We start from the raw sequence: 13,425 nt of genomic DNA, 5'->3' as shown, positions 1-13,425 counted from the left end.
AGAATTTGTTGTGTTAATCTAAGACTATTCGATGGTTCCGAGATACATTTTTGGGGTTTTTATGTAACTTTTTACAATTGATATTATTACATTTTTTTTATAGTCTGAGTCTATAGGTCAGCGGGGAGTATAAACAGGCAAGTTAGCTCACGTTAAATCCTCATATTTTCTTTAACCGCTTATTTTTCCCTCTCTCTCTTAAAAAAAAAAAAAAAAAAAAAAAAAAAATGACGTCATGTTCCCCGAGACGGAAGTGTTTTCGCAGGGCTCATCTTAGTGACGTATTTACGAACCGCCGTTGGAACATGACAGCTAAACAGCTACTTCTAAAATGAGTTCATTGGAGACCTAATTTATCTGCTTCTTGTTCAAGCCAGGCTGTTGTAACAGTCGGGTCAGGATGAACTGAACCCGACCTCGGAGCCGCCACACATGTACAGTGAACTTTCGAGGCATTAAAGGTTGTTTGACAGATATCGTCATGTCGTTTCTGGTGGACTCAGTCATCATGTTCACCTCTCAGGTAACGACGAGTTAGACAAGCCTACTAATTATGACGTGTATTTCTATGTTGTAATCTAACACATGCTAGATATTACCAATATAATCCGTGTTAGAATCTTAACTGCAGTCCCGTAAAAGTGAGGTGAGGTTTCAACATCTATATCTGGGGCTAGAGAAACTCTATACACAGTCATCACTTTACAGCTTCATGGCGAGATTAATATCGCAGTGTGGTTGTGGACAAGCGCATTTGACACAAAATGACAAATGCATCATTGCTGACCAGTTGTTTTCTTATTTTGGCACAATGTACTTGCAGCACTGAGAAGTCAGACAATTTTCACTACATTGTATTTGACTGCTGTCATACTGATAAGTGGATTTTTCTTTCACGTTCTGTCACTACTAGTTGTGGATATGTGATGCAAATTTCAAATGCAATATGAATGTTATTCTTCAGGTTATTAGTCTCTCCTTTTTCACATGGTTTAAATTCCACGTGAGGCCACAGGGATACCGTTGCATTTGGTTTTATCAGTAAAAACCACAATGCTAATGTCATAAAGAAGCTAAGAAAATATTGTAAAACGGTATAGAAATAATGCTGGAAATATGTTTTTTTTGGTAGATTCATCCAGCCTGTTTTCCACAAGATGAATGTTAGAAACGCTAAAGATGAACAGCATCAACTGAAATATTCGCGATTGTGTAATATTATGTGATATTTTGTGTCTATCTAAGTGTGTGTCTGTGTAGAAAAACATATTTTGAAATATGTTCATATAAAAACAGCCATCTCACCACAGAGACCACTTGTACTAATGAGACAAAACGGAGGCATTATCACCATGAACCTAAAACAGTGGATTAAAAAAAAAAAAAGGTCTGTCCTCTGCTAAATCATTCCCATTTGATGCAACACAGGTCCTGTTCTTTGGGTTTGGCTGGTTGTTCTTCATGCGGCAGCTTTTCAAAGACTATGAGGTATGCTGTTTTTTGCAACATTTATTTTTTTCCTATTCTTATGGCAAACGTATTGGTAATATGACCCCCAAGATGTCCTCTAATGATTCTAACATAAAAAACACAAGAGTTCAGCTCGTCACAATAATTCTTTCTTGACACGCCTTCTGTTTTTGCTTTCAGGTGCGACAGTATGTTGTCCAGGTGGTTTTTTCCATCACATTTGCTTTTTCTTGTACCATGTTTGAGCTCATTATCTTTGAGATTCTGGGTGCCTTAAGCAGCAGGTGAGTGTTTTTTTCTTTCCCTGTGGGGCTATATCTGTGTATTATTGCCCACAGCTGCCGAAAGACACTAATCTTCACCTCTTTTTTTCAGTTCGAGGTATTTCCACTGGAAGCTGAATCTGTACGTCATTCTGCTGGTCCTGATCTTTGTGGTGCCTTTCTATATTGGTTACTTTGTCGTCAGCAACATACGCTTGCGTAAGTGACACCACTTTCGACGGATGAAAGTGAAGCGTTTGGACCAAATGTTTGATGTTTTTGCTGGTTCAATGCTATTCCACAAATTGTCACAGTGAAGTGTTTGCTTTGTGTCTGTGTAGTGCAGAGACAAAGGCTTCTTTTCGCGTGTATGGTGTGGTTCACCTTCATGTATTTCTTCTGGAAGTTGGGAGACCCATTCCCCATCCTAAGTCCAAAACATGGTAAGTGTGTGGCGTTTTCTTCACTCGGCACTTTTATGGCCACCTGACAGAAACATTATTTTTTCTCATAGACTCAAAAATGATTTATCAGTTATAGTACCAAAGTCAGAGTGTTGAAAGTCGGTTTGCTCGCTGTCTTTTATTTAGGGATTCTGTCCATTGAGCAGCTAATAAGTCGCGTTGGTGTGATCGGCGTCACTCTCATGGCTCTGCTGTCTGGGTTTGGTGCGGTCAACTGTCCCTACACATACATGTCCTATTTCCTCAGGTATGATATTCCTCAGGCCACGATTTTTCACACAAACTTCCTTGAGGAAGCTATACGATGCTATGTATGGATCGTAGCCCGCTAATGAGTCAGTAATAATCATACTCTGTTTGCAAGGCGCTATTTATACTGAAGATGACGATGCTTTTTAAGGAGCTTGCTTTCGTTGTGTTCACAGAAATGTAACAGACAGTGACATCCTTGCTCTGGAGAGGCGGCTGCTGCAAACAATGGACATGATTGTCAGCAAAAAGAAAAGGTGAGTTTTTTTATTTTATAGTTCTTTTCCCTTATCCCTCTTAAACTCCCGATACGTGCTTTTGTACTGCTGTTTTTGTAAATGTGTTTTGTACTGTTTGTGAAGAATTGCTATGACGCGGAGGCAGATGTACCAACGAGGGGAGGACCAGAACAAACAGGCAGGGTTCTGGGGCATGATCAAGAGCGTCACCTCTTCCCAAACGGGCAGTGAAAGAATCCTTTTTTTCCGCTCAGATTTAATATAATAGTGAAAATTCTCCATTATCAGCCACCTGTTGACCGTCCGGTGTATTAGGAGTCTATGTTAGCCTTGACTCCTTCCTTCCAGATCTCTCTCTAATCCAGCAGGAGGTTGATGCTCTGGAGGAGTTGAGTAGACAGCTCTTCCTTGAGACTGTGGACCTGCAAGCAACCAAGGTAACACATATGTATACACACACAACCACACTTTATTGCAGCTTTATTACTATCTAGTGAAGGAGGGTACTCTCACTTGATCGAGCTACACTCAACCGGGCCATTTAACTGGAGCACCATGCTTATAACTGTTTGCATGCATAGAAGCAGAATCAAGCTATTGACTGAAGAATGTCCAAAGCTGCGATACCGTACACTGTGTGGGAATGCTCAACACACTCTGCCACTGCCTGCTTTCTCTGTGGGAGATCATCGTACATGCAAGTATAGCCGACATCAGCGGATGTTGAGGGTATAAAATCAGGTTTTTTATTAGACCAGAGTGACAGTCTGTTGATGCCTTACGAAAAGTGTCATATCGATTCTTTTATTTATTTATTTTTGAGCGTGCACTCTGAGGGCCTTTGACCATTTAAGACGATATTTAGTGGACACATGCAGGGGTAAAACAAGCTACAACCTCAGTCCAGTTCGGAGAAGCTCGATTTTTGTACGATCTCGGTCGGACTAACACGTTTATGTGCTCGGGCACAATCAGCAGTTTTTTTTTTCCTCGTTTATTTAAAAGTGATGAATTGACGAAGCACTTTTAAATGATTTTAAAAAAGACTAAGACAAAACCCTCATGCTGCAAACAGACACCATCCATGACAGACGAACAGCTGAGTATTTAAGGAGGTCGGCACTACTCGACTTGAAATGTACATGAAATTTAGTTTCCCCAAACACTTGGTTTATCAACGAGTCATGACCACCAGCATAATCAAGCTGCTGGTCACGATACCCACTTATGGGAGGCTCCTGCATGCATACTGTGGAGTCTGTTGTGTTTCTAATTATCTCACTGGTACAACTGATGTAATATGTAAACCATTCTCCCGTTTAAAAAGTCTTTTGAAGTCATTTTATGTTTTCCTCCACAACCGTCTGGCGACTTCCAGATATGATCTGAATGACCGGATATGAGTATTAAAGCACAGGGCCACATTAAAGAGGGTTTATCCAGAATGGCGAAAACATTGTTTCTGCTCTGTTGTTTTTTTTTTTTTTTTTGTCTGATTAAAATCATTTTGCAGGTTTTCTAGACACAATGTAGCGTTTTCATATTTCATGCCAGCAAATTCTATACAAACAAGCGTTTCTGTTCTTTCCAAATAAAAAAACGGGAGGATTCTGTTTGCAGGGCAGGTTATCAGTAGCCTGCACTACTCAATGCTGATGGAGACGCACATTATTTATTGATACACGCCATGTCTATTTTGCTTATGTGTCACAAGCGGTTCGCTAACTCTTTAACGCCACTCTTCATGGTCTTTAGGAGAGAATTGAGTACTCAAAGACATTCCAGGGAAAATACTTCAACTTCCTTGGTTACTTTTTTTCCATCTATTGCGTCTGGAAAATATTTATGGTAAGACGTTTTGCATGTTGTTACTATCAGCCATATAATCTACTGTGTGTTTTAGAGGTGGTTGAGATGAACTTCTTTTGAAACAAACTCTCTTTGACTCGTAGGCCACGATAAACATAGTGTTCGATCGAGTTGGAAAGACGGATCCGGTGACGAGGGGTATTGAGATTACAGTGAACTACTTGGGCATCCAGTTTGACGTGAGACACAGACACACACGCACAAACTCACTGATGCGTTTCCACTTACTCGAACCTCATCTCTAACCATGCCACGTTTAACATTTAAACTAAACTTTAACAAGTATTATGCTAAAATGAAATTATTTAATTGACAAGAACTTGACTTTTGTCTGCTAAAAGGGACCAAGACCCAGTAATGATAATAATAAATAATAAAGTAGACGCACGCAGACACACCTGCAGTGACCTCTTTTGTAAAGATAATTGCAGTCTTATTATCTTCCCTTTGATGTTTTCTCTTCAGTGAACCTAGTCGTGCTCAAATTTAGTCTTTTCCTACAGAGACAGTTAATAAATGCAGTTCTCACAGTCCAAATGCAAAAAAAAATTAAATCTCTCATGTTCTTTCTCTAACGTTGTCCTCAAATTATGTGATTTATTATTTTTTTTTCTGACTCTTTTGTTCTCCTCCTCTCTGTCTTCCAGGTAAAATTTTGGTCCCAACACATCTCTTTCATCTTGGTTGGAATAATAATCGTTACATCCATACGAGGCTTGCTCATCACACTAACGAAGGTAGGACTATCGCACGAAACGCCTAGTGTGGCATAAAAACTTTTGTTAAACATTTCTTATAGTTTTAGCGGTTTCCGTTTGAGCGTTTTCAAATATCGAGTTTATTTTATTGCTCGAATCTTGACGTTTCCCGCTTGTAACTTTCTAGTTCTTCTACGCGATATCAAGCAGTAAGTCTTCCAACGTCATTGTGCTCGTCCTCGCTCAGATCATGGTGAGTGTGTTTCTTCACAGTTAATGGCTGCCCACAAATTGCAGTTAAATATGACTTGTTTTTTTTTTCTCTCTCTTTGGTGTGGTTTGATCTATTAGGGAATGTATTTTGTGTCATCTGTACTGCTAATGCGCATGAGTATGCCGTTGGAGTATCGTTCCATCGTGACTGAGGTTCTGGGAGAGCTGCAGTTCAACTTTTACCACCGCTGGTTTGATGTCATCTTCTTGGTCAGCGCCCTGTCCAGCATCCTCTTCCTTTATCTCGCCCACAAACAGTCACCAGAAAAGCACATGGCCCTCTGACCTCTCCCCGCACGTCCTCTCTCTGATGACTTTTAATCTGGAGCCGAGCGATATCCAGAAATCTCGTTTTTTATAGATATATTCCTGAATCAGGAACGATTGATTTTTTTTTTTTTTTTTTTTTTTTTTGGGCTTAAGTTCTGGGAATTATCAGAATACAAGATGAAACGAAGCTGAAAGTGGACAAAAAATGAATGAATAAAGAAAAACATAAAAAATTGGAATTCAATTTTGTTTCCCCAACTTTTTATGTCTTTATGTTTTTTTGAAATTTTATGTCTTGAGCTAAAATGTTAACTCCCCTTATGTCTAAACACACTGGAGCAAAAGTGTTCACCATGTGTCCCTTTTTCACTTCACTGAGATGCGAATATGAAGAAAAGATACGGATGCCACTTGTGATCTGCATTGTTAAGCGTTCAGATATGTAATTCACCTGGGATAAGAAAAACAGACACTCATAAAGTTTGGCTTCATTACAACGATATGTGTTTATTTTCTTCATGAAATGCTACTTTTATTTCAGGAATGGGAAAAGTTATTTTTTGAACAACATTAAATAAAGGCAGCAGTTTGTGCATACAGAAGTACATAAAAGACCGCCGTGTTTCCTGGTAATATAGATGGCGATCTTAATGTCAACATTGGTAGTCTCAGGAATCATCTGAGATTCTGATCAACAAGTAGATCTCAAGATGTATGATCATGTTTCTGAACACACGCATATTTGATGACATGTTTTTGTTCTCAGCTCAAGAAGCAGCAGCTCGGCTATAAATCCGATTTTGACAGTGCATTTCAAAGATCTCTGCTCTACTTGTTCAGCGGTTCTCCTCATATTTATTTACTCTTGATTCGACCTTGTGTGACACTCATAGAGCACGTTGTTGAATGAAAAAGAAAACTGATCAATATTGGATTTGGGCAAATCGGGAACGGTGTTCTTCAGGTGATTTCTCAGAGCCTCATATCAAGGCTTTCTGCAGATGAGGATGACGACACAGATGGAGTCTAAAAAAGAGAGGAAAAAAAATTGAAGTTTGATAATTAGAAAGGCAGCATAGGTGTCATGATTTTGGACTTGAGTCAATATGCATAAAGTACCCTGCCAAGTTTAATCATTCAAAAAGTCAACGGCTTTTTTTTTACCACCTGTGTGTTATGTTTATGCATTTTGGCAGACGCTTTCTTCCAAAGCGACTTGCAATCATATCACAGGCAGGTAGCGTAAGGGGGTCTTACCTAAGAACCGCTATTGGAGGTAGTAGTAACTACACTATCCAGTCAAAGCTATGACTTTATGCAACAGTGCAGCAAACGTTGCAGCATCGTGGTAACGGGGATAAAGGAGTGTGTCCATGTTTTCCTAATCAGTATTCTTCAAGGGGGCTTTAGTCCTCCATTTTCTTTTTAAATTCTAAGTACTTATAAAAAGTATTAAGAAAGTGAGCAGCACTGTACTGTACCATGTACTATTAAGACACCATTAGAATCCCAATGTCAATGCCAACATGCTAAGGTTTAGCTGGTGTAATATGGAAGCAAGCAAGTAGTCCTGAGAAACATATATGTGCTAGGATTTTTCTGGTTTCTGTTTTTTAGTCCGAGTGTTCGCTTTCAAACAGGCTTTAGCTGTATATAGATAACAATGAGGAATGAAAAACAAAACAAAAAAAAACTAAAATAATAATAATTATATCTGTATTAATTTGACGGTGGAGCAATCAAAAAGTCTTGGTCTGCAAAAATATGATTTTGCCATTTAACTGTTACCAGAAGCCATGAATGAGCTGATGGGGTCTTAGATTGTCATGTTCACAACTTTTCAGGTGTGTTTGTGACACACTGGCCATGTCTATATTTTTCTCAATTGATGTTAGTTGATGACACGGATCAACAAATACAACAATTCATCCTGGGAGGGGACATAAAATATCTGAATGAAATCCAGTGCAATCCATCAACTTGCTTTGATGGTCACTGAGCTCCTGATTAATGGGCGTGATTCCAGAATTGTTTATCTAGTGCTGGGATATTTACAGCTTCAGAGTCATATCTACAGTTTGGAAACACCCAAAGTTAATTAAAAACCACTGATTACAACCACCCTCTTTGAAACAGGTGGACTGGTCTGGTTAGCTAGATGGCCCTAAGGTTGAAAGAATCCTCAATGGAATTAGTTCAAGAATCAGCACTAATTCAATTCAATGGTTGTTCTTGTAGTACTAAAAGAAATTTTTTTTAAGTTTTTAAGAGTTATTCTCTAGGGAAAAATCAATCGACCAAATATACAATTATTTCATTGAAAAGAGTAAACTGACAGAACAACCTTGTCATCTCTACCTGAAAATGTTAGCGTGTGACATTTGTTAAAGTGTCACCGCTAAAAAAACACCTCTCACCCTCTGTCTCTCTGCTTTTGTTGGGGTCTCAGGCCTGGCCTCCTCCTGTCTCTTCTTGATGGTTTCTGGTGTGTCTGCAGTGTGGACGTGGTCATTGAATGTTTCTCCTTTTATTTTAAGTTCTTCGTAGAGGTTCTTGCTGCACACCAGCATCTCCAGATGGTTTCCACTTCTGCGGATCATTCCCACCACCTCCTCGTGGCTGCTCTGCTCCACGTTCACCCCGTTTACTTCTATTACAATGTCTTCATCCTCCAGGCCTGCTATGTCAGCTGCCCCGCCCTTCACCACCTGAAACAAGAATTGTCTTACAGCTTGGTTTTGAAATGATTGTCATCACATAGCAAACGTTCTTGTTAGTCTTACCTCCTTGATGTACTGACCAAAAAGACCCTGGATACCATTTAGGTGAAACCCAAAGCCGTGAGCAGTCTTCTCCATCTTACACAGCTTGGGCCTCGGATTCTCTTCTCTCTTTTGAGCAAGTGTGGATGGTCGAACGGAGGCAGAAGTATTCATAGCCTCTATGTAACTGGGCGGTGAGTTGGAATCCTTCATATCTTCCCAGAAAAGCATAGGAGACACTTTCCCCTGTGGGATATACAATATTATGCTATCTATCTAATGTACAGTATACACAGAACTGAAGACAGACTCAGTGGCTCCGAAGCTCACCTGCTGATAAATTTGGTCTGTCTTTTGGTCCACCACAAGGAGGCAGCATTGGTCACCACTTTTCTTGATTCTGTCCACCACCTGATCGTGGCTGCAACTGTCTAGGAGATTCCCATCCACAGCAACCACTCTGTCCATTTCCTTCAGACCTGCTTTTTCTGCTGGGCTGCCTCTCTCTATGTCACCTATTAAGTGTCCTGCATGGAGTCAAGGTAGGACATTATGAAACCACAGCCGTGTCTCTGCAGTATAAGTAACATGATATTATCATGGCCTTGCCTGTATGGTTGGGTTCCTCTTTGAGCATGAAGCCGTATCCATCAGATCCTTTGCTCATGTTGATGATGCGCGGTTTGTGAGGGAGATGCTTGACTGTTGCCAACCACGCTCCAATCTTGGCATGTTTGCTTTGATAGAACTTGTCCGTTTCGTCATCAGCCAGCAGGAACATGACACTGCCGCCCAACTTTCTGATCTTTTCCACCACTTCATCGTGTGTGCAGTTCTCTACGTTCTCCCCATTGATCTCCAGCAGACGGTCTTTGTTTCTAACACCTGCTTTGCAAGCCACACCTCCTGAAGTCACATCTGTCATGAACAGACCCATCTCGCCTGGTAATAAGAGCAAAAAAAATTATTTTCCAACTTAACATTTGAGAAAATGAAGAAGCCATTAACACCTATTTGAATAAATGTTTTAATGCATCCGATATAAGCCCTTAATGACAGGTTACACTTTGTTGTTTGGAATATCTTCAACTGTTGTTTTTTTTCTTTCAGCATGAAACTTCTACAGTCTTCCTTTGGCTCCAGATAGGCGGGACCTCTGCTCCCAACATGGACTGTTGCTGCAGTTCTCACTATCTGATTTGTCTCCAATAATTTGATATTTTACAAGGACTTTTATGATAATGATGGATGGTTATGTAAGTTACTACCCCATTTGGTCGAACCTTTAAAGCCTGTAGCCACACCCAACACACTCATAGGAGTGCCTGAATGTGTGGCATTTATAACCATATCACAGCAGCATATCAACAAATCATCAAAAACAAGCTGCTCATGAAATGTATTCTACTGATTTTCCCTCTTTTTTTTGTGTTCATGGTCACACAAATAATACCGGAATGATGATTACTGGAAACTGACAAAAAAGCAGTGTTTACTAGCTTATAGAGTCAAAAAAGAGTTTGTTTTCAAGGGCTTAAGGTTATGGCCATGGAATTGCACACGACTCTAATTTTGGAGAGTGTTTTTCCCTTTTGGTTGGACCCCATTATGTAGTTTGTCTTTTATGTTTGGATTTAGTTAGGATTAAGCATCAGGGTTGCTTTAAAACAGTCCCTCTCACAATGTCAAATGTGTCAACTTTGTCTTTTTTCTAGCCTACACAAAAAAACTGAAAGTTTTTGTTCTTCAAATAACAGATTCAATTTTCAAAAAACAGGGTTTTTTTTAATGGCGTGTAAAATATATATAAGTAGGTTTTTTAAAATAAAAAATAAGTATTTTGCCACTGTTGTGTACTTTCTGAACCAATCAAGTGAAACTGAAAATGCAAGTTTCTTTGTCGATGGGGATTTAATCCCAAAATATTTTCCACTAATTGAAAACCCCAAATTTGTCCTGATAAAGAACTCGTGCCCTGTCACATGAGGCATTGCTGTGGAGCATCGTTACATGCTATACATGCTAACGAGTGTCCTCAAAAACATGCAGGCCAAAATGAACTCATAACCCAAACCAAGTTATTTGATTTCTAACTCTCACCAAGTGATCTTACAGCCAAAACCCAACCAGAAAATGACGTTGTGGCGTACTTTATTTCTTGTAACCCAGGCAACCAGCAAAATGGTGTTCGTAAGGGCTTTACATGCATGGTAAAAAGAATGTAAATTAACCAACCCCCTTGCCTCCTTATGAGAATTTTGTGACCAGTTAAAAAAACACGCTTTAACAAAGCTTTCCCTCCCATCTGTGGCTGTTCTTTAAAAGACGGCGTTATGAATTGTATTTAAGGCCATGGACAAATGACCTATGAACCTTTTTGAATTTATCATCAATAAGTCATACTTCAAAAAATTGTAAAGTTAAAATCTCATTGCCCTTCTTCCTTCTGTACTAAATTGTGTTTCTCTTTTGTTGTAGATTTTATTTTAAAAGTAATCATTAGTTCTCTTTGCCCCCGAATCTCAGCTCACCTTTCACCGAGCGAAGAGAAAAATCATAGTTTGAGTTTGACTTGACCAAGTAGCAGAGTTTAGGTTTTGGAGCCGCTTTGGCCACCCCATTGGCAACTGGTTTGCTCTGAGGGTTGGAGAGGTTTACTCCCTCTGTTTTTGCTTGCTTGTAAGATGTTTCATCCAGAACATGGAATGCGACAGATGTTCCACTGTTTCTCACCAGCTCCACCACCTGCACCAGGGAAACAAAGGAGGGTCAGAGAAAAGACACACCTGACAGGATTATGTCAACAGCCAAGGACTTGTTATTGATCTGATTAATGAACTGCAGCAATCTTACATCCTGCTCACCTCTGAGTGGGACAGTCCATCAACAAATGTTCTATTGACCCAGAGGACGCGGTCTCCATCTTTCATGCCAGCTAGTTCAGCGGGACCTCCCATTTCTAGGCATCGGATCAGGTGACCCTCCTCGTTCTGCTCCACCCTCAGATAGAAGCCAAAATTCTGTCCCGGCTTCTTGGCGAGAGAAATCACCCTTGGCTTGTACATGGCCATGTCTTTACATATAGGAGAGAGCAAAGAGCACATAAAAGAGAACCCCAAATTATATCTCCACATTATCAATATCTAATATCTGTCTTACCGTATAACCATAAACAGACATACACATAAACATATATATTAAAAAAATACTTGAAATAAGCGACAAGAGTCAGAGATAACAGTTATGTTTTTCAGATTTCTTGAAATCGTACTTCAGTAAAGGAGCCACGACAGTACCTGAAATTTTCATACCATTCCTTGCCCTTATTTCCCCAAACAAAATGCTGATAACCTCAGATGAGAAGTTAATCTTCCATGACTTCTCGACAGTGACAGTTAATGGTTAATAGTTGGCTGACTACAGATCATAAAAAAAAAAATCCCATGGACTTTGGATGCATAGTAAGGATTGTTATTGTAATTTTCCTGTTGTGCCATTATTTCCATACAGGAGGGTCATAGAAGATATGTGTGTCCTGTCGTCTGCTTATCCTAAGAGCACACGCAGATGCTAAAGCCTTAAAGAATTCCTGTACACTGACTCAAAACAAGAAATCTGTCAAGATGATATGCATCATCAGGTGATGTATGCAAATAAAAAAAACATGATTATTCTTATTTGAAAAAAAAAAAACCACTTCATGATGTCTCAAGCTTCTTTATCACAGAAACACTTGGTATCCTTTATGAGAGCGATGGCTACGTACATAGAAAACACATATTACAAAAATGCCACGGTCTGATTCATGTCTTCTATCTTTTAATACTTTAGAATCATAATCAGAATTCAAATAAACTGTTTTAAAGTTCCAACAAGAGGACATTTCAGATATTATCAAGTGAATCACTTGAGTCAAAGTTGCAAAGCCCCAGAGATGACATAAGCACAACCCTGTAATAAAAATGCAGCTTCAATAAAACAGTTTTATGAAAATGTATTCTACATAATAAGTATTACAGCATAACCTCAATTTATGAACTCATGCACTATGACTCCTGATTAAACTTATTCCAGATGTGCTTTTTGTCATTATGGTCTAACACGTGAGTTTGTGTGACCATTTTTAATAATATGAAAGTCATCTTTTATGACTTGTTCAACCAAAGAAATGTATTTCCTTAATTCCCAGAAGTCAAAAGAGGTATGATTATGTATTGGATTACCTCGAAATCTGCGAATATTCACGAGAGAAATGAAACAAACAGCAGAATATGTGTTCCTGGGTTTCTATGCTGTTCATCTTTTCACAACCCATCAGGAATTCTTATGAATCTCCACATCCAAACATAGGAACTATTTCTTTTCATATTTTTGTTTGTATTTCTTTACATGATTTCTTTGCTCTAAATATTTGCTGTTGACGTATGATGGTAAATCTCAGAAACCCCCCCCAAAAAAACCAAAACAGGATAGTTCACTCACCAGCTCCGTCTCAGGCTCAGTGTCCAGTCTAAAGAGAGAGCTCGTCTGTCACTGATTAGGTGTTATTGTGTCTTCAACCTGTCTCCCTCCCTCCCATGTGCTCAGTGCAGGGACTTTGACGGGCCAAAGGTGAGCCTAAAGGCTGAGTTATTTAACAGTGTCTCGTGTCATGAATGTGTGGAGAGGCGATGACTCTGTGCAATCTGTCCTCACAGGGTGAGCAGTCATCGGTTCCGAGATCAAAGGTACATGATGCAGGTGGCAATTAAGCAAACACATCATAGTCAGTATCCATGGAAATGCATCCTCAGGAGATTTATTTAGATAAAGCCCAACTTTCCAAAACAGAATAAATTATCTATGTTCAAGATATTACTTATCTTTGC

General features: G+C 39.4%; 2 protein-coding genes across 2 annotated transcripts; one reads left to right on the top strand and one right to left on the bottom strand.

Annotated features, from left to right (window-relative positions):
- The first annotated feature begins 292 nt into the window (after positions 1 to 292).
- LOC142396580 (Golgi pH regulator) lies at positions 293 to 6,292 on the top strand. The gene is made up of 14 exons (XM_075479468.1): positions 293 to 523; positions 1,429 to 1,488; positions 1,651 to 1,754; positions 1,846 to 1,952; positions 2,075 to 2,176; positions 2,324 to 2,444; positions 2,623 to 2,703; positions 2,809 to 2,918; positions 3,034 to 3,122; positions 4,441 to 4,533; positions 4,638 to 4,733; positions 5,202 to 5,291; positions 5,440 to 5,505; positions 5,604 to 6,292. The coding sequence occupies exons 1-14, from the start codon at positions 482 to 484 to the stop codon at positions 5,808 to 5,810; spliced, it is 1,368 nt and encodes a 455-aa protein (XP_075335583.1). The 5' UTR covers positions 293 to 481; the 3' UTR covers positions 5,811 to 6,292.
- A 383-nt stretch (positions 6,293 to 6,675) lies between these two features.
- pdzk1 (PDZ domain containing 1) lies at positions 6,676 to 11,628 on the bottom strand. Its single transcript, XM_075479467.1, has 7 exons — positions 11,422 to 11,628; positions 11,089 to 11,302; positions 9,167 to 9,499; positions 8,888 to 9,084; positions 8,579 to 8,803; positions 8,213 to 8,503; positions 6,676 to 6,821 (listed from the first exon to the last, which is right to left on the bottom strand). Exons 1-7 carry the CDS (start codon positions 11,626 to 11,628, stop codon positions 6,768 to 6,770), a joined length of 1,521 nt encoding a protein of 506 aa, XP_075335582.1. The 3' UTR covers positions 6,676 to 6,767.
- Between the last annotated feature and the right edge of the window lie 1,797 nt (positions 11,629 to 13,425).

Source organism: Odontesthes bonariensis, chromosome 12, assembly GCF_027942865.1.
Source record: "Odontesthes bonariensis isolate fOdoBon6 chromosome 12, fOdoBon6.hap1, whole genome shotgun sequence".
NCBI lineage: Eukaryota > Metazoa > Chordata > Actinopteri > Atheriniformes > Atherinopsidae > Odontesthes > Odontesthes bonariensis.
Note: the sequence above shows the minus strand (reverse complement) of the source record. Positions and strands in the feature narration are given on the sequence as shown.